The following is an 18,002-nucleotide window of genomic DNA, read 5'->3' as shown; positions in this document are numbered from 1 at the left end:
TTTTGATACCAATACCAATTTTTTGAATCAATCTCTGCACACAAGTTTTCTTCTATATTAGACATCTCTATCACTCATTCTATGCTCTCTTTTGGGGCTAGTTTTTCATTGTCAGTCAGGACTATTTCACATCACAGAGGCCACCTTTTCTCCTCTTCTCTTAAGATTTCTGTTTTTGTTCTCAAGTGTCAATCTCATTTCTGCTCAATATTTCTACTTCAATATTTCTAACACTCTGGTACAGATTACAACTATGATTCAAAAGAGAAGAATTTCAAACACACTAACATATATAGAACAATATAGGCACAGAAAATAACAGGAAAACACAAACAAGCAATCAGATAAATAATGTGCACAATCAAGATAGAGGTGTTTTTCCTCTTCCAAATTTCAGTTTTCTGTAGCACAACATACCTTTGGCTGGCGGTGGCTCTGGTTTTTTAGGGACAGCAGTGGGCACTTTCTCTTCTGGAATTTTCTTGGGCACCTCTGGCACTTTAAAGAAAACAGCATTCATTTTTTAAAAATAAAGCATTTAAAATATGTACATTGTAAAGGAGAAAGAGGATCACAAGAAGCATATCAGAAGAAAAGATATAAAAAGAGAGATGTCATGCAAAAAGCAATGTATATGATTACACACTGATGGGATTTTGATAAATGAGTTTTGCTATAAACTCTAATGCTCAAGAGAAAAATCTCCTCCTCTGAAAGACACTATTATTGACATATAAGCTTTAGGTAGTGTTACCCTTGGTATTTTAGATATAACAGTATTTATTGTTTTCTTAGATACCTTGTACACTTTAAAGACATTAGTGTAGCTTTTAAAATTACAAAAAATCAAACATTTAGTACAGAGACATAAGACAAAACACATTGATATATAAGGATGTGACAAACAAGTAGATGGATAAGGATGCTTTGACAACAGTTACAACTTCTGAGAAATCTTCATGGTTCTACCCCTCTGGCAAAGAGTAAGTTGGAAGTGACTTTGCTTGGGATCTGTTGTCAAGCAGGTTTACATTTGCTATGCTCCCCATAAAGATAAAAACAAGCTAAAGAAGTCATGGCAAAAGTTGAACTTCAATGAAATGCCTTTTAAATGTCATACATAACAGTTCTATGCCTGGCAGTGCTATGTGATAATGACTAGGGTGGGATAAGCTGTGCTGCTTGACAGTTGTTAATGCCACTCAAACTGCCGGTTCAGACAGGCTTTTAAAACACCTGAATGCATTGTAGCAGCTGGTTTCTGTGCAAATTCCATTTCCATTCAAAATGAAATCAATTGACCCCTAAGTTTAACATGAGCAATGTGAAACAGAGGGATAGGATGTACTACTTGCTAGTGTATGATCAAATTTCAGAGGCTGTACCCATAAAGTGAAAATGTTCTGTAATCTCACTGCATGTTAACATGGCTGGAGCTTTCCTTATTTCTAGTCCCTTTCACTGGCTTCTGGTACAATTTCTGGGTTATTCTTGTGTGGAATAAATAGATCAACTCAACTAATTTTAAATGCTTTGACAGCAACAGTAAAAGGGACAGAAGAAACTTGTAGAAAAAGAATGAAAGAATCTGCTGACCTATACCTTTGGCAGCTTCTGGCTTTTTAGGCAGAGTTTGTCTTCAGGAATACTTTTTTTAGGCAATTCAGACACTTTAAAGCTATTTACTGATTTTGATTTTATGACTTAAACACAACTTAAGAAACAGAAAATGGGACATATACAACATAAACGCCACAAATCGGACATGTGGACCATGAACTATTAAATCAGAAACTATGTAAGAAACAGAAAAAAGTAAAGATGTTTATCAGTGAAAGACCTCAGTTCTACCAGGCTCTCAAAGTACCTTTAGATGGTGGAGATTCCGGTCTTTTAGGCACAGGAGTAGGTTCTGGTTTTTTAGGCACAGCAATAGGTACTTTTTCTTCTGGAACAGCTTTCCTAATGGCTGCAGGCACTTTAAAGATATTTGTTCAATTTAATCAGAGAAAGACACGTCATGAAAAATCTCAAATTTTTCATATAAGCAAGGTACTGAAAGAATGAATACAAATATGAATTACGCTGAACAAGGACTAAACCACAAACAAATAATTTAATTTTCCTGGAGTTCAAGACTTAGCAAATTGTAGGAAGAGGTGATGAAGAAGTCATATACCTCTAGATGGTGGAGCCTCCTCTTTCCTATGAACAGTAGAAATTTCTTCTTCTATGTGAATCTCCTCATAAACTTCATGTACTTGAAAGATATTAGTTTAAACACTTAAATTAACTTAGAGTATCTTCAGAAAGCAAGACAACATGTTAGATAAATAACAAATATAATCAAATATTCAAGCTCCTCTGAAGACATACAGGTTTATTTTACATCAATGTGCAAAATTAGGATGCTTTCAAATAAGGGATGAAAAACTCATCACTGACCTGGTCTCTGCAGTTTGTCAGAAGAAAAATGTGTGATGTGTCCTAAACTGAGCTATTGCCCTGAGTGCAGAAATAGGCCCTGTCTATCTCAGTTCTCTCACTTTTTCTTTATGTTTTTCTCTTTTGTGCTGATCTCAAGCAGCACTTAATTTTAAGAACAACTACAGGCAATAATTTTTTAAATTACTTTTTACTGTTGCAAACAACCAAAGCTGTTAAGTTCATGATAAACAGAATACTCTCAAAATAATTTATATACGAAAACATGTTTTTATTCTTCAAATCAAACTTAAAATTTCTTATACCTGTAAAGTGTGCAGGTTCTTCTTTAGGCACAGGAGGATGTATTTTTTCTTTGTGGGCAGCTTTCTTTCGTACTTCAGGAACTTAAAAATATTGGCTTATTTTAGAAATTTGCATTATGAAATAAGTAATACAATTTTGTAAAAAAAATTAAATCTACTAGAACAAAAGGAAAAATATGTGGTTTTGAGATGTGAATAAAACTTAACAACTTCACCTTCTGGAGTCTGTTATTTTTCTAACTGCTGGTATTTATGGTTCTGAATATGCTCTTCTCTGAAAAGATAGCAGGAGTTTTTTATATTTGGGTTTTTGTTTGTTTTTCCTGGTTTTGTTTGTTTGTTGGTGGGATGGTTTTGAGTGCATGTGTATGTGTGTTTTTAAGGACTTCTGGCACTAAAAAGAGTTTTCTTTTTAGAAATTTAAAAATTACCCATAAAAGCAAGGCAAAAATACAGTTCAATTAGGTAATTTTTAGGGTTCCAACATGCATAGAGCTATTCAATTCTGGAATCATGTAACAAAATTATGTTTCTATTAAAAATTTTGTGGCTTTCTATTTTGTCCTGATTTAAAGTCGTACCTTAATCTTGAATTTATTTAAGCCCTCGATATGACTACAAAGAATTCTTTTGCAAATAATCTTCTGTCACAACCTTTTAGATTTTTTCCCAATATATTGTCAGAGAAAGTATTTTGAGAAATAGAGCATGAGACATGAAGTCAAAAAATATAAGACTAATCCCTGACTCTCCTGCTCACTAAATTTCTGTCTAATTTAGTCCTCCTAAATTTTAAATTGTTGCAGAATGTATCAATCTGTTTAAGCAACTACTTATAGGAAAAAAATAGAAACCAACTGTAAAGTGTCTCTAGCATCTAGTTGTGTTGTTTAAGGAGAACAAGCAAGCTGGGTTTCTGACTTGGTATCTCACTTTCATAAGAGGTTAGAGAGGGTTAATTTGGAGGTAATGTACCTTTAGCTGGAGGAGCTTCTTCTGTAGGTACAGCAGCAGGTACTTTCTTAAGTGGGACAGTTTTCTTTGTCACTGCAGATACTTCAAAGATATTAAATTTTTTTAAGCACATTATAATACACAAAGTGTAAGTAGCAAAGAAGCAACAGACACATAGCATCTAAAGAAACTTTAGAATGAAAACATTAAATAACAGATTAGCACACAGATGGAATGAAGAAGAAGAATAATTTGTAGGAATGTGTTGCTTTATAGATTGCTTGAAGAGTTGGTTTACCTTTAGCTGCTGGAGCTTCTGGTTCACTAGGAGTAATAAAAGGCATCTTTTCTTCTGCTGGAACTTCTCCATAACCTTCAGGTTCTTTAAAGATATTAGTTTGTTTTACATATTTTAATATTAGTTACAAGACAGGAGTAGAAAGACAAAATAAAAGCATGCAGAAATGCATATGGACAAAGAGCTGTTTGAGCATAAGTTATTTAAATATCTTTCAGCCTGATCATTGACTTACTACTGCTGAAAGTTACCATTCCCAATTAGTAAAATATATGTTTACAGAAGTATTTTAATTTTTCATTTTCTAGTTTCTTAGTTCTGTCTATTAGACAGAATTTGTAACTGAATTTCATATGTCTTCATTTGGAGTTGACTATCTCCATTGCAACTCAAAAATTAGGTGTTGCTCAGGATGGCTCTTAAACCACTGTCTACTTCAGTTCATTTCTTTGCTCCAGTGTGACTCAAGTGCTTCCTGAATCAGAAACTTAGCTTTTCTTTTCTTTATGTATCTTTTTCACACTATTCGAGGAAAAAAGTATAGCATTTTTTAAATGGTAAACTCCATTTTTACATTTAGTGTAAGATTTTAAATCTAAAATTTTTTAAATGCTGAATTATATCTAAATTTGTGGACATAGATGGTCTGAAAGATATTGATATAAGCTTCCTTTAAATAGTTTTAAAAATGAATTAAAATTAGCTCATATTTTACAGAATAATATAGAGCATGACTTGATATATTCTCTTCAATTCTCTATTTGGTAGATGAGTCATTGATGTACCTTCATAAAAAGGAGGCTCCTCTTCTCTAGGGATAATGGTGGGTACTTTCTCTTCAAGGACAGCTCTCTTAGGAAACTCAGCAACTTCAAAGATATTAGCTTTTTTTAGAAACTTCAAAGTAATTTTTAACTTTTAATATCCCAAACAGAAATAAACCCAGAAAACTAAGTTGTTTTTAGGTCTTGGAAACTTTTTAAGAATAAAGTATGATACAGTTCTAGAACTGCCATCCTGGAACAATGAACTATGTGAAGAAATTTATGGTTTCAGCTCTCAAAGAGAGAGCCATTTGCTTTCCTTACTGCATTGTCATGCTCTTACTTCTGGTTGGTGTAACAGCTTTAATAGCTTTAACTTACTGGCTCTTGCCCTGTTACTTCTTCACCAATATCACGACCTGTGTATTGTTATCAAAACCCCAATTTAAATTAAATTCACAACTCTATTATAAATAGAAAAGCGCTGAAGCTTTACATACTGGTGTTGCAAGCAGCAGTACCTCCTCAGCATGTTTTCATTCATAATTCATTGATTTACTGTCTAGCACATATTTGAAATGTTCGCCCCAGAGTCTGGGATTTATCACTGAGATTTCAATCTCCACTTAGAGATTGCAGTGGTGTAAAAAACATGACAAGTTTTAGTGATGTTAGCTGGGAAAAAATGGCACAAATATTTCCTTTCCATAAAATCTCATATCAAAGGCTCCTTTACCTTTCATTGGTGGAACTTCTATTTCAGGTGTACGTGTAGGTTTCTTTTCTGCAGGGACAGGTCTTTTGAAATCATCTGGCCCTTTAAGATATAATTTACTTTTAGGGCTTTCAAAGCTACTTGAAAGAAGTTAAAAAGAAGAAGAGCAAGTCTAGCAAGGAAGATTTTTGAAACATCAAAGAATTAAATCCTTCCTGAAAGAACATTTATGTTAATTTTGAAGATTAGAGAGAAGAATAATATATTAAAAAATACATTCTTGAAAGATTACTTTTTCTTCTTTCTTTCCAGAAGAAATAAAGATATTATTTCTTTCTGAACCTTTTTCCATGTGCAAATTAAGGACAGAACACACATTTTTAAGTAACTAACATGTTTTCAACAAATGACTTGAAACCAACAGGCAAAAAAGACTCAATGACAAACAAATGAAAAAAGACCCACCATGAGGACATAAAACATGCACATGTTTCTCAACAAACAATGAGGACAAAAGATTGACATTAGAGTTTATGTTTCACAAGGACAATGAAGAAGAAGTATACCTTTAGCAGGTGGAGGCGTTTCCTTTTTAGGAGCAGCAGGTGGTACTTTCTCTTTTGGAACAGGTTTCTTTGGCATTGCTGGCACTTTAAAGACATTGGTAGTTTTTATAAGAACGTTTGCAGTATGAGTATAATGTAAAGATAGAAGTTAAACAAAAAGCAAACAATGCAAACAGCCAGAAAACTTAGCAAAACACAAAAATGTTTCTTAAATACATAAATACATGTTGTAGAAAAGAAGCCACCTATCTGGACTGTTTTGCTTGGATCAATGCAGCCAGTTTCAGTATTAAGTGAAAGAAAATCACTGCTGTTGTTGGATAAATTTTGAATAGGGATAAGCCTTAACAATTAGGTTTCATGTGCTATCAGCTGTAATTAATGGCAGCTGGGAATAGGGTAAGGTTGCAATTTCCTATCAAATAACTCCAAGCTTTTCTGTAAAAACAAACAAGCAAACTGATCCACCTTTTCCCACTGATTTCATTCTGACAATTCATATGAGAAATAACTATAAAAGTTAGCATAAAACAAATTCCTGGCAAATCTAGTGCTATGAACGGAAAATTACAGAACTCTGGACTAGTGTAGTAACTTCTCTACCACTTACTGACAATTGCTAGTCATGATATTTATGTTTCATAAAGCCTGATACAGACAATACCTATTAAGATAGCACACACTCCAGCACATTAGGTTAAAAAGAGTTCTAGGTTTTTAGGATTCTGCAGGAAACTAGAGTTTTAACCATTAGCTTTAAAATATCACTTAAGTTGTGATGGCAAAAATTAAATTAAGGTACTAATTTAATTCCCTTTGTCTCAAGGAAGTAATTTGTTTGATTTTTGTTTTTTAAATAAATAATTTTTTTTTAGTAATCTATGTTTAACAGTACAGTGAAAGAAAGCTAAGAGTCCAGAAGTCAAATCAAAATAGGCAAAATACTGGATTTGGGGATTCAGAGACTAGTGGAGAAGGCTGTGTTTTCAAATTTATCTGATGGATGATGTACCTTTAGCTGGTGGAGCTTCTCTTTTAAGAGCAGGTACTTTTTCTTCTGGCAGAGGTCTTTTGGGCAACTCAGGCACTTTAAAAAATATGTCATTATGGATTATAAGTTATTTATAAAGAAACAGACATAAAGACAGCAAGCACAGCAATCACTCATTTGTAGAGGAGCCACCTCATAAGTCATGCAGTAAAAAGGGAGCAGTCATCTCAGAATTCTTGAGTAATAAAATCAGAAATAGCAATATACATCTGTTTGGTATAATGTAAATGCAGTTTCTGTTTGGTGTGAGGCATCCCATGATCATAAATTTAAATTATGGGAAAGAAGTTTCTACATGAGTCCTAATATCTTTATAACTCAAAGGACCTGAACTGGACAAAAGAATTAAATATTAATGCATAAAAAGTAATTCAGGTTGAAGCTGAATTACATAATAAGATTAACATTTTCTTTGCTTGTGTTATATATATCTGCTAGTTCACTCTTGGGCAGTCAGATAGGGAACCCTCTCATTTTACAGGGAGGGGAATTGCTAAGGAAGCACTAGGATAGAGACAAACTTTGAATGGATTTATCATCACCAGCAACTGACACACATAGGACTACGAACAAGGCAAAATATAAATAAACACCCATAGGAGGCTTAAGCAGCAACTGAACACTCACCACACTATAAGAACAAAGAAGTCATGACTTGATTTACCTATAGCTGGTTTGGTCTCATAAGTCTCCTCATATACCTCCTCATACTTCTCATAGATCTCTTCCTTCTCCTTATACTCATACTGCTCATAGACATCTTTCTCCTCAGCCTCCACTTCATATTCGTGTTCCAGAATTTCCTTATACCCCTCAGGTTCTTCAGGTTCCTCGTACGCCTCAAGTTCTTCAGCTTCCTGAATCTTCTCAAACTCTTCAAAGCTTTCATATGTCTCATACTTCTCATATTCTTCATAGGCATACTCATACTTCTCCACCACAGGTGCAGGAGCAGGGACTTTTTCTTTCCTTACAAGTTTCTTGGATACTTCAGGCACTTTAGAAACAGTATTATTGTTACTGCCTGACAAGTATTTTAATTTTTTTTTTACAGCGAGACAAGATAATTGACATAGAACAGAGAATATGCATGACAACCTCAAGCACAAGTTACATTAAATTATAAAACTATGCCTCTGAAAAAAATATATATGATAAAAGATTTTAGAATGAATAGGAAAAAAATCTTTGGGAAAAATAAGAGGAAATATACCTGTACCTTTGGTTGGTGTCGGTTCTTTGGGTTTGGGCACAACAGCTTGCACTTTCTCCTCTGCCACAGCTCTTTTACGCACCTCCGTGACTTAAAAGATACAGATTTTGTTTAGGAATTTAAAAACAACAAATCACCTTAGAGCAATGTAAGTAAAAAAGCACAAGAAACAGAGCTTTATGGTTCAACAACACAAACATTGAAAATTAAGAGTTTAAACATAAATTCAAACAAAGATCTTGTACAACAGAGACAAAAGTTAGAAAGAAGGTGGTCAAGGGTATTCCTAGCATAAATATTAATTATAAGGAGGACGTATACCTTTTGCAGCTGGAACCTCCACTTTTTCAGCAGGAGCAACCAGCACCTTCTCTTCAGGAGCAACCTTCTTAGGCACCTTGGGTACTTTAAAGATAAAACCTAACTTCAGTGTACTTTTGCACAATTTTTAAATGGACAGAAAGCCAGAAGTTTATGAACAACAGAGCAGAAATGTACAAACAAATACTATAGTGACAAATACAATACAGGACAGAAATAGTTAAGTGTCCCTTGCTAAACTCAGCTTGGATCAAGAATATTATCAGTTAACCATAACGGCATTTACAGTCTGCAGTACCTTTGGCTGATGGAGCTGGCACCTTTTTAGGAACAGGTTCTTTCACTTCAGGAATGGGTTTCTTAGGCATCTCAGGCACTTTAAAGACATTTTATTTTAAGAATGTCATCCACCAGTAGTATGAGAAAGAGAACAGAAAACAAAGAGACACAAGAAGAACTGATCTGCAGAATATATTTTTAAAAGATGAAACAGAAACAAGACACTTCACACCCACGGGCTTGACTTCTTGAGCAACTCAAATAGTTTTAGAGTTTGTTTTGTGCTAGAAATTTGACAGGCACTCTGAGATATCAATACAGAAATGCAGCAGGGACACAAAGCTAACATAAATAACAAACAAACTAACTAAACAGAAACACTGAATAACAACATATTGTTAACTTATGCACCTTTTGCTGGAGGATGCTCCAGTTTCTCAGGTGGGGGTACAGGTGTTTTTTCCTTTGGGACAGGTTTCTTAGGAATCTCTGGTTCTTTAAAGATATCAATTTACGAACACATGTTAAAATTGCTTTTGGAACAGTAAAAATGTAAACATGGAAACAAGATAAAACATGAACATGGAAACAAGATAAAAACATAGAACAAGACCACAAACTCAAAACATATGTAAGAGTTACATAAAACTTAGAACAAGAAATAGAGGTGAATTTTATTGAACACAAAAGATGCCACGAGTGACTTGCAAGAAAAGATCATGTACCTTTTTCTGGTACAATTTCCTCTGGAATAGATTCCTCTTCTTCTTCCTCAGGAACAAAAATGGGAACCTTTTCTTCAGACACAACTTTCTTTGCAACTTCAGGCACTTTGAAGATATTGTTTTAAGAACTTTACTTTCATGATATCACAAAGAAAACTCCATAACATAAAACACAAAGACACCAACTTTAAAGTAACAATAGAAATAGAAATAAAAAATAGGGGAAACTACTGGGTGTTTTTTACTCCCTGAAACCAGTGATGTGTAATTATGTTGCAAGTCTTATATGAGGACTAGCACTTTTGCCCAATTCTTAATTCCACAGTGTCATTGCAAACAGAAAATATTAGCAAGATATGCTACAAACCACAGTTAAAAAACATTATTAGCATTAAGGTTTTTTACATAAAAACCTTACAGTGTCTGCTTTTCTTTTCTTTTCTTGTTTTTTTCTAAATTACTCGGCTGCTGAGGTAGAATCTGCTTGTCATGCAACAGTGGCCTTTGCAATAGTTTACCTCCACTTCGAATTTCACATTTAGGGTATAGGATCTGGTTATTAGTATGATCAATTATATATTGATGTTATCTTTGTATAATTTTAGCTAAAACCCTTGAGAATCTAGCTTATTCTCAAGATACATGTAAGAGTGATCTCCCTAAATTAAAGAATTTCCAGGTAAAGGGCCATAAAATTTAATTTCAGCTGTTTTGTTCAAAGAAAGTTTAAATTACTTTAGAAATTATTTCTGGATGATAATATCAGAAGGAATTATTTCATTCACAGTAACCATTGAAAGTGGAAAAAAGCAGATCATTCAAGGCCTGATTCTCAGCTGGCTGCAGTCAATGACAGAATAGACAAGCCCTGTCTGAGCCCTAGCACTGCTCACTGCAGGGAAACAGCAGGACCTGAATTCACATGAGTATAAATTGAATGTTAAAATTAGGTTCCACTGAAATATGAAAAAAAGAGGGAGAGGAGTTATCTGCATACATCACAATGTGATATACCTTTAGCTGGTGGAATTTTCTTTACTTTAGGAACTGCAACAGGTACTTTTTCTTCTGGGACAGCTCTCTTGCTCATCTCTGGCACTTCAAAGATATTATTTTGATAAGAAATTGGTAATTGATTTTAGAGCATCAAAACTACTAAATCTACACAACAAAGTCACAAAGACCAGAAAGAAGAAGAAAACTCCTCTCAAAAGGTTAATTGAGGCTTATACCAAGCTTAAAACAATCACTGGAGATGAAGATCCATTAATGAATTGAACAAAGCTCTGATAATCTTCAAGAATCAATGCTGTACCTCTTGCTGGCATCTCTGGAACCTTTTCCTCTTCTTCTTCAGGAACAAAAATAGGTACCTCTTCACTGGGACGTCTTGGTACTTCTGGCACTTTAAAGATAGTTTTTAATTGTAGAAAACTTAGACACAACTTACACAGAAGCTAAAGCAAGTACATTTGTCACACACTGCTACAACACTGCAGTTAAATTCTAACAAATACACAAACCAAGAACAAGCATTACCCACATGTCCAGCTATAGGAAGCAATACCTTTGGCTGGTGGAGGTTCTGGCTTTTTATGTACAGGGACAGGTACTGCCTTTTCTGGAACCTTCTTGGGCACTTCAGGCACTTTAAAGACATTTTTATTTAGGGAATTAATTTTCAATGTAATATAAACCTAGTAAAAACATAACTGTATATCTGATATTAAGATAACTACACAAATAGGGTAAAATCTAGTCATGTGATGAAAGTTAACATTGATTTTATCCACAGATTTATGCACGGATGTAAACTTACAAATATACAGGGACTACAGGACTAGAAACTGGTATGGTAAGGCTAAGGGGAAAGTCTGGCTGTTTAGGTAAATTTTTTCTCTTTTGGACCATCTGTTTTTGAGGCAGCAACTTCTTTAAAAGATTTAGATATATATAAGATCCAAAAAACAGAGACCATACAAAACACAAAGACATTTTCAAAGTGAAGAGTAAGAATAGACCCCATGACTGACAGACAGACACGCAACAGTGTCAAACGGCTCAGGGAGGGGTTCAAACACATTAGGCTGAAGAATGGGATTGTTACTGCCAGTAAGAATCTTATAAAGATGAAGAAACAAAAGTAGAATCACAGAGTTGAACTAGGACATGGCATACCTTTGGCTGGTGGAGGTTCTTCCACTTTTTTAGGCACTGGGACATGTACCTTCTCCTCTGGCACAAGTTTCTTTGGTACTTCAGGCACTTGAAAAAATATTATTGTAGCTTAAGAATTTCATTGTTGAGCCATAAGGTAAAGAACATTGATATGAATCAATAAAGTTGGGTGACAAATAAGAACTGTGAAGAATGAAAAACTCTTCCCTCTACATCATGTATGAAAAAAGAGTGACTTTTAAATTTATTTTTTTTAATAAAACATTCAGTCAAGAGCTATATCAAGTCCAATACCTTTGGCTGGTGGAACTTCCTTCTTTTTTGGTATTGGAACAGGAACCTTCTCTTCTGGCACAGGTTTCTTTGGCACTTCTGGAACTTAGTAAGATATTATTAAATATTGAGCTTGGCATGAAAATCAAAACAACATGACATACAAACCAGTCACACTAAAACAATTAGAAACAAACAAACAAAAAGAACCACAGGTCTTAAGAGTAACAATTCTTTTTCTATCCTGGTTTTTAACACAAGTGAGAAGATAAAGGAATGCTAGAAGATCTTTCTGATCACAGATAATGACAAGTGCATGTACCTTTAGCTGGAGGAGCTTCCTTCTTCGGCACTTGGACTTTCTTTTCAGGTACAGGTTTCTTTGGCACCTCGGGCACTTCAAAAACATGAGTTTGGTTAAAAAAAATAAACCATAAGCTACTCAAAATACAAATGAAACAAAAAAGACAACAACACAAAAATTTCATATGAAGACCCCTCTCCAAAAAGAACAGAAAAAAATAATAAGCAATTAAGGCATCTGAAAAATAATGTGAATTAAATATTCAGAGGATGCCTTTTAACATAAAGAGATGATATATACCTTTTGCTGGAGGAGGTTCTTTTTTCTTCAGAATAGGTATTTTTTCCTCTGGAGCAGGCTTCTTGGGAACCTCAGGCACTTGAAAGATACCATTAATGTTTTAGGTATTTACTTCCGTAACAACAGGAGCATAAAGTGCAAACAAACATCACAAATATATACCCATGCAAACAAACATCACATACTCAAAAAACCAGCTATGATTTAAAAAGATTTTATCACTAAGACAAAACAAAATAACAAACTCATCATATTATCTGCTATTATGTCTATTCTCCCTGCTTAGCCATGGAGACCATCAATAAAAATGTTTTCAACTTCAAGGGCTTTTTTGAAAGAAGATGATCAAGAAGATTAAGTCAGAGAGATTCAGTCAGTTTTTTGAATCAGCTATTAAAAATTATTTCCAATGCTTGTCAGGCATGTAATAGGTTGCATCTGATAATATTCTTTTATATATTTTAAATATAAATTGTTGACTGCATTTTCTTCCTGAAAAATTTCCAAGAGCTTTCTAAATGCAAAAATTCCAAGCACATCTAGTTTATCAACTGACTGACTTCAAGCACAGAACTGTCCATTATAAGTACCCAGCAGTTTATACCACAATTTGTTGGGTAAATGAAATGCTTTTTAAAAAAATCCTTTTACTCTTCTGAAATCAGACTTTTCCTTTAACTGCAGTGAGGCAAAGACTTCAACTAAAACGTATCTAAACTTTTGTTTGTACTCCAAACCCCAGAAATGTCCATATAAATTTTACAATGACAGGAGAATAATTCCGCTGTCTCTGAGCATAATGAAAGAAGTTTGGAGTACATATGAATTAAACTTAGCTACTGTGAGAAATTAAATGGAAATTTCAGCCAGCACTAATCTCCCTGTTCAGGATAAACCTGGCTTTTGCAGTGTACAGCCTCATCTTTTCTCATGTTTATGACAAAATTTCTACTGCAAACAATGTTAGATATAATTTTGACATTTATTAATTAGTCAAAGGAAATTCTGAAATTCTTTGATGGAAAAAGACACTATGGAATGATTTGGATCAGGACGGGAAATTATAATCTTAGATGATTATGTAATTTTAGAAAATCAGATATACACTACCCATATCTTTATATTATGATGCAGAAAGGCTTTATTACCAAGATCTTGGTATGACCTAGTTCTCCTAAGTAGGGAATACTATGCTCATCCTGTACTAACAATGTAGAAAATTTATACTCATACCATAAAAATTAGTCCTATGGGAAATATCTGAAATGAAGATTATTTAAATGCAGATATTTTTCTTTTTCATGAAAATATATTAGTCTCTTCAAGATGGAAATAAACATCAACCATAGGGCTTTCTAAGATTTCTGAAAAAAAAAAATCAGTTTGTCTTGTGTTCCTAAATCACTTATTTTCAAGTACCCTAGCGATTTTCTAGATAAATATATTTTTTGTCTCTGATTGCAGACTTTACATAAGCATTTTTAAGTATTTCAAGCACAGTCTGATAGAAAAAATGAACCCCAGATGAGGATGAAATTCAGCTTGGTTAAACTTTCATAATGGGTTATACAGAGTTCATATGATAGAGAAATGAACATGTACGACATGGAAAATTTTAATTTGTGGAGTTAGTAGTAAAGAGTAGATATAGAGCCATCACATATTTTCTGTGCTATATAATAATCAATAAACATGTTAAAAAATGCACACTGTAAAGCACACTGCAACATTTTAAAACATATCTGGTACTTTCATAAAATGAAAAGATACTACTTTTCCTCACACAATCCCTAAAGTTAAAGTATACCTCTGGCTGGTAGGGGAGCCTTCTCTTCATACTGAGGAACCTGTGGCTCTTCCTCCTCATATTCAGCAACTTCCTCTCCATAATAAGCAGCCTCTTCTTCATAATGGGTGACTTCTTCTTCCTCTTCATACTGAGGAACTTCTTCCTCTTCATACTGAGGAACTTCCTCCTCATACTGACTAACTTCTTCGTAATGGCGAACCTCCTCCTTGTATTGGATTACCTCCCTCTCATATCTGGTGGTGTCTTCCTCCTCGTACCTTGGAACCTCCTCCTCCTCCTCATACTGAGGAACTTCAACGTACGCTTTTTCTTTTCGGACAACTGTCTTGCGTACTTCGGGCACTTAAAAAGATACCAATTAAAAGAACCTTAAAATTTAGCACACAGATCTTACTAATAATAAGGATCACAAGGCATTGTCAACTAAGAATTAACCAAAGGAAGAACATTCCGTAGAAAACAAATCAGTACTGACTGCACATGGAACATACAAGACACAAAAAACATTTACACCATATTTGAATACTCTGTCCAGTATACCTTTGGCTGGTGGTCTTGCCATTTTTTTAGGAGGATAAATTGGTACTCTTTCTTCAATGATAGCCCTCTCTGGTACATCAGGCACTTAAAAGATACAGTACAATTACATTTAAGAATTTTTATATGCAAATTGTTTAAAAGCAAAAGTATTGGCAAGAAACAGAAAAAGATATCTTACAAACACACGGCTGACATGTAAAAGACAAGTGTGCTTATTGCCACTGGACATGTAGCTAGGGAAGTAATTAGGCTTCTTTTCAATTAAGAAACAACAAACTTTTCAAGGTACCAATATAACCAGTTGATATGATTCCTGCTTCATCCACTGCTGCCAACAGTGAAATTAAGTTTGCTGATGGGCAGAACTCAAAATCCAAAGCCATTGAATTATAAAATCAATAAATCTCATTGTTCTCTGTAGCAGCTCCTTGCCAGAGCAGTGACACTTTGCACTACCTCAGGAAGAGATCAAGACTCCTCATTCACTGACAACAAAAGATTTGTGTTGGAAACTCTAGATGAAGATGAAGGAACACATGGAGAGAAACTTTGAGAGTGACTAACAATAGATAAGGGCTCTGGTCTAATTAAAAGCAAAAGAATGACGTGCTCAGTGAGGAAGGTGTTTTTCCTCTCCTGTCAATTACTTTATGAAGTGACTTGTTTCTTCTGACATGGCAAGGAGCCATTCCTTGTAAAAGCAGGAGCATCTCCAAAAGATTAAGATGTGGATATGTTCAGTTTTTAAGACTTATTCGGGAAAGAATGCTGTGTTTAAGCAGCATATTCTCTTTTACAGAAGTGTGTGGGTCTTGTCTTCTGAGGCAGGTGTCTTGGAAAATTTTTGACCAATATAATTGGAAACTGCACAGAAAATTACCTTGTCATTTTAAGATCTGGCAGACTTGCCAATTCGGACAATAACTGTGGCATTTTCTTAACAGATTTGAGATTTTTTTTCTGACCTTCAGAGATGGAATCCATTCTGTTGCTGACAGATTTGAGAATTTCTACAAGCTTTATTCATGACAAGCTCCAGTGAGCATAGATGAGTGGCTGCCACAAGTCTTGATGCTTGGTTTTATTTTTGGGGCAGTGTGAAGACTCATTAGCTCTCTAAGTATTTTCTGGCACAGCCTTCCTCGATATTTAATTATAAATGCCAGGTACATCTATACTTGAAATCTTAAACTGAAACTGCTTGAAACCGATACTTTGGTGGATTTGAAATCAAAAACTGCATTATGCATGAGTGCCCTTTTCAGAAAGCTCAGATTCCTTTGGATTCTTTTTTTTCCAGCTAAAACACCAATGTTTGGTACCCTATTGGAGAACTGTTGCCTGCAATGTCTTTCTGCTTTGACCCTTTTCCTTCCAGACCAGATGGCATATTAAACCTGCCTTACTGAGAGCCAAAGGTCATCCTTCATCACACTCTTGGTACTCATAGGATGCTTGTCCCCCCAACTTTGGAGACTAAATAGATAATTTAACTTCATGCTGATTTGTCTGTATTAATCTTTCGTGATATGAATATGAAAATGCCATTTATCAATGGTATCAGATCTAAAAGTAGTGAGTGTGAGGCATCTTGTGGGTCATTTTTCACAAATCAATGCAAAAGTAAAAGAACAATAAATTTTCCTTACAGGCTATGGACTGTTGAGCAAGCAGATCCATTACATTGGATTGTGTTGTGTCTTAGCCATGCAGGCAATAGTAGAACTAAGGATTTTTTCTTTAACCTTCAGATTTAGGTGAGGAGTTGCTTTTACAGAATAGGAAAGGTCTGTCTTTTCAGATTAATAAAGCGTGTTAATTTAAATGAAAGCAAAGACTGTCTCTTGCTTCCCCTCAAAGGTCAGACAGGTGGCAAGATTTAAAAAGGAGGGCCTAATGAAATTATTTGGCTTCCACAATGCGAACAGCAGCAAGCCAAGGGAAAGAATTAAATGAGAAATAGTATTTTATTGCGATAATGAAATATGTCCTGCCTTATTCTACAAGCTTCACTTTTGTGATAAACTGGCAGTGGCAAAGGATATGAAATTTAGTTTTATTCTCTCTGTTTCTTTTACTAGCTGATGAGATGTAACTTTGGATACAGAATTTTTTTAGTCTTCATACCTGTGTATGAAATCTCCTGTTCTGTGTGGAGAGAAACGGATACTTCCTCTGACATAGCCCAATGTTCTTCTTCTGTTGGTACTTCAAAGATAGAGTCTAACATTAATTTTTTTCCTGGGGTAATATAATGTACAATAATAAATATCCCATTTGGAGTTTCTTAGAAAAATAACTATTATTTCCTGACACCACCCACACCCAGAGTAATTGGGAAAAATGTGTCTAGTATTTCTCAAAGGCTTTGTAAAAAATCCTCTGGGACTACAGTGGATCATAGTGATGGACTTGGTAGTGTAAGGTTAATGGTTGGACTCAATGAACTTAAAGCCTTGTCCAACTTAAATGATTCTATAATTCTAAATTTGAACCTCAGGAGACATGCCAGACCAATAGGCCTGAAGCTCTGGTAGTCTTACATCAGCACAATCTGTTCATAGATTAACCCATGGGCAGGACTACCTTCTGGTGGTGGAGACACTTTTCTCTTTTGAACAGCAATGGATACTCTTTCTTCTCTGGCAGTTTTCCTCTGTGCTTCTGGCACTTTAAAGATAGTAATTGTAAGAAAACTATCTTCTAAAAGAAATCACACACATTCTGAAACTTATATGAAAGAATTATAACAAACAATGAGGAACAAATAGCACACTGTTTAAAAGAAAATATAATAAACACAACAATCACATGAGACATACAGATAATATAGTAAAATAATACATTTAATATTAGAGTAATAGATATATAGACAAAATAATTGAGCAGAATATTCACAAATTGTGAAGTAAGATGGAATGAAGATGAAAGTAAGAGGTAAAGACTTTGTCTCTAAACTCT

The 18,002-nt window shown here is 34.5% G+C and overlaps 1 protein-coding gene across 1 annotated transcript in view; it reads right to left on the bottom strand.

Annotated features, from left to right (window-relative positions):
* TTN (titin) overlaps positions 1–18,002 on the bottom strand; it is a 238,144-nt gene that overhangs the window by 120,499 nt on the left and 99,643 nt on the right. Inside the window, exons 128-154 of the mRNA XM_058809603.1 lie at positions 17,628–17,711; positions 17,169–17,249; positions 15,042–15,125; positions 14,499–14,843; positions 12,692–12,769; positions 12,410–12,484; positions 12,109–12,192; positions 11,815–11,901; positions 11,204–11,284; positions 10,952–11,041; positions 10,651–10,734; positions 9,637–9,741; positions 9,323–9,406; positions 8,931–9,008; positions 8,633–8,716; positions 8,318–8,401; positions 7,763–8,095; positions 7,060–7,134; positions 6,048–6,131; positions 5,503–5,583; positions 4,788–4,871; positions 4,003–4,086; positions 3,726–3,806; positions 2,751–2,831; positions 2,180–2,260; positions 1,868–1,978; positions 418–498 (exon numbers count right to left, since the gene is read on the bottom strand). Coding sequence (XP_058665586.1) covers positions 418–498; positions 1,868–1,978; positions 2,180–2,260; positions 2,751–2,831; positions 3,726–3,806; positions 4,003–4,086; positions 4,788–4,871; positions 5,503–5,583; positions 6,048–6,131; positions 7,060–7,134; positions 7,763–8,095; positions 8,318–8,401; positions 8,633–8,716; positions 8,931–9,008; positions 9,323–9,406; positions 9,637–9,741; positions 10,651–10,734; positions 10,952–11,041; positions 11,204–11,284; positions 11,815–11,901; positions 12,109–12,192; positions 12,410–12,484; positions 12,692–12,769; positions 14,499–14,843; positions 15,042–15,125; positions 17,169–17,249; positions 17,628–17,711 — 2,784 coding nt within the window. The remainder of the gene's footprint in view (positions 1–417; positions 499–1,867; positions 1,979–2,179; positions 2,261–2,750; positions 2,832–3,725; positions 3,807–4,002; positions 4,087–4,787; positions 4,872–5,502; positions 5,584–6,047; positions 6,132–7,059; positions 7,135–7,762; positions 8,096–8,317; positions 8,402–8,632; positions 8,717–8,930; positions 9,009–9,322; positions 9,407–9,636; positions 9,742–10,650; positions 10,735–10,951; positions 11,042–11,203; positions 11,285–11,814; positions 11,902–12,108; positions 12,193–12,409; positions 12,485–12,691; positions 12,770–14,498; positions 14,844–15,041; positions 15,126–17,168; positions 17,250–17,627; positions 17,712–18,002) is intronic.

Source organism: Ammospiza caudacuta, chromosome 8 (assembly GCF_027887145.1).
Source record: "Ammospiza caudacuta isolate bAmmCau1 chromosome 8, bAmmCau1.pri, whole genome shotgun sequence".
In the NCBI taxonomy this organism is placed as follows: Eukaryota; Metazoa; Chordata; class Aves; order Passeriformes; family Passerellidae; genus Ammospiza; species Ammospiza caudacuta.
This window is presented reverse-complemented; position numbering and strand designations above follow the sequence as displayed.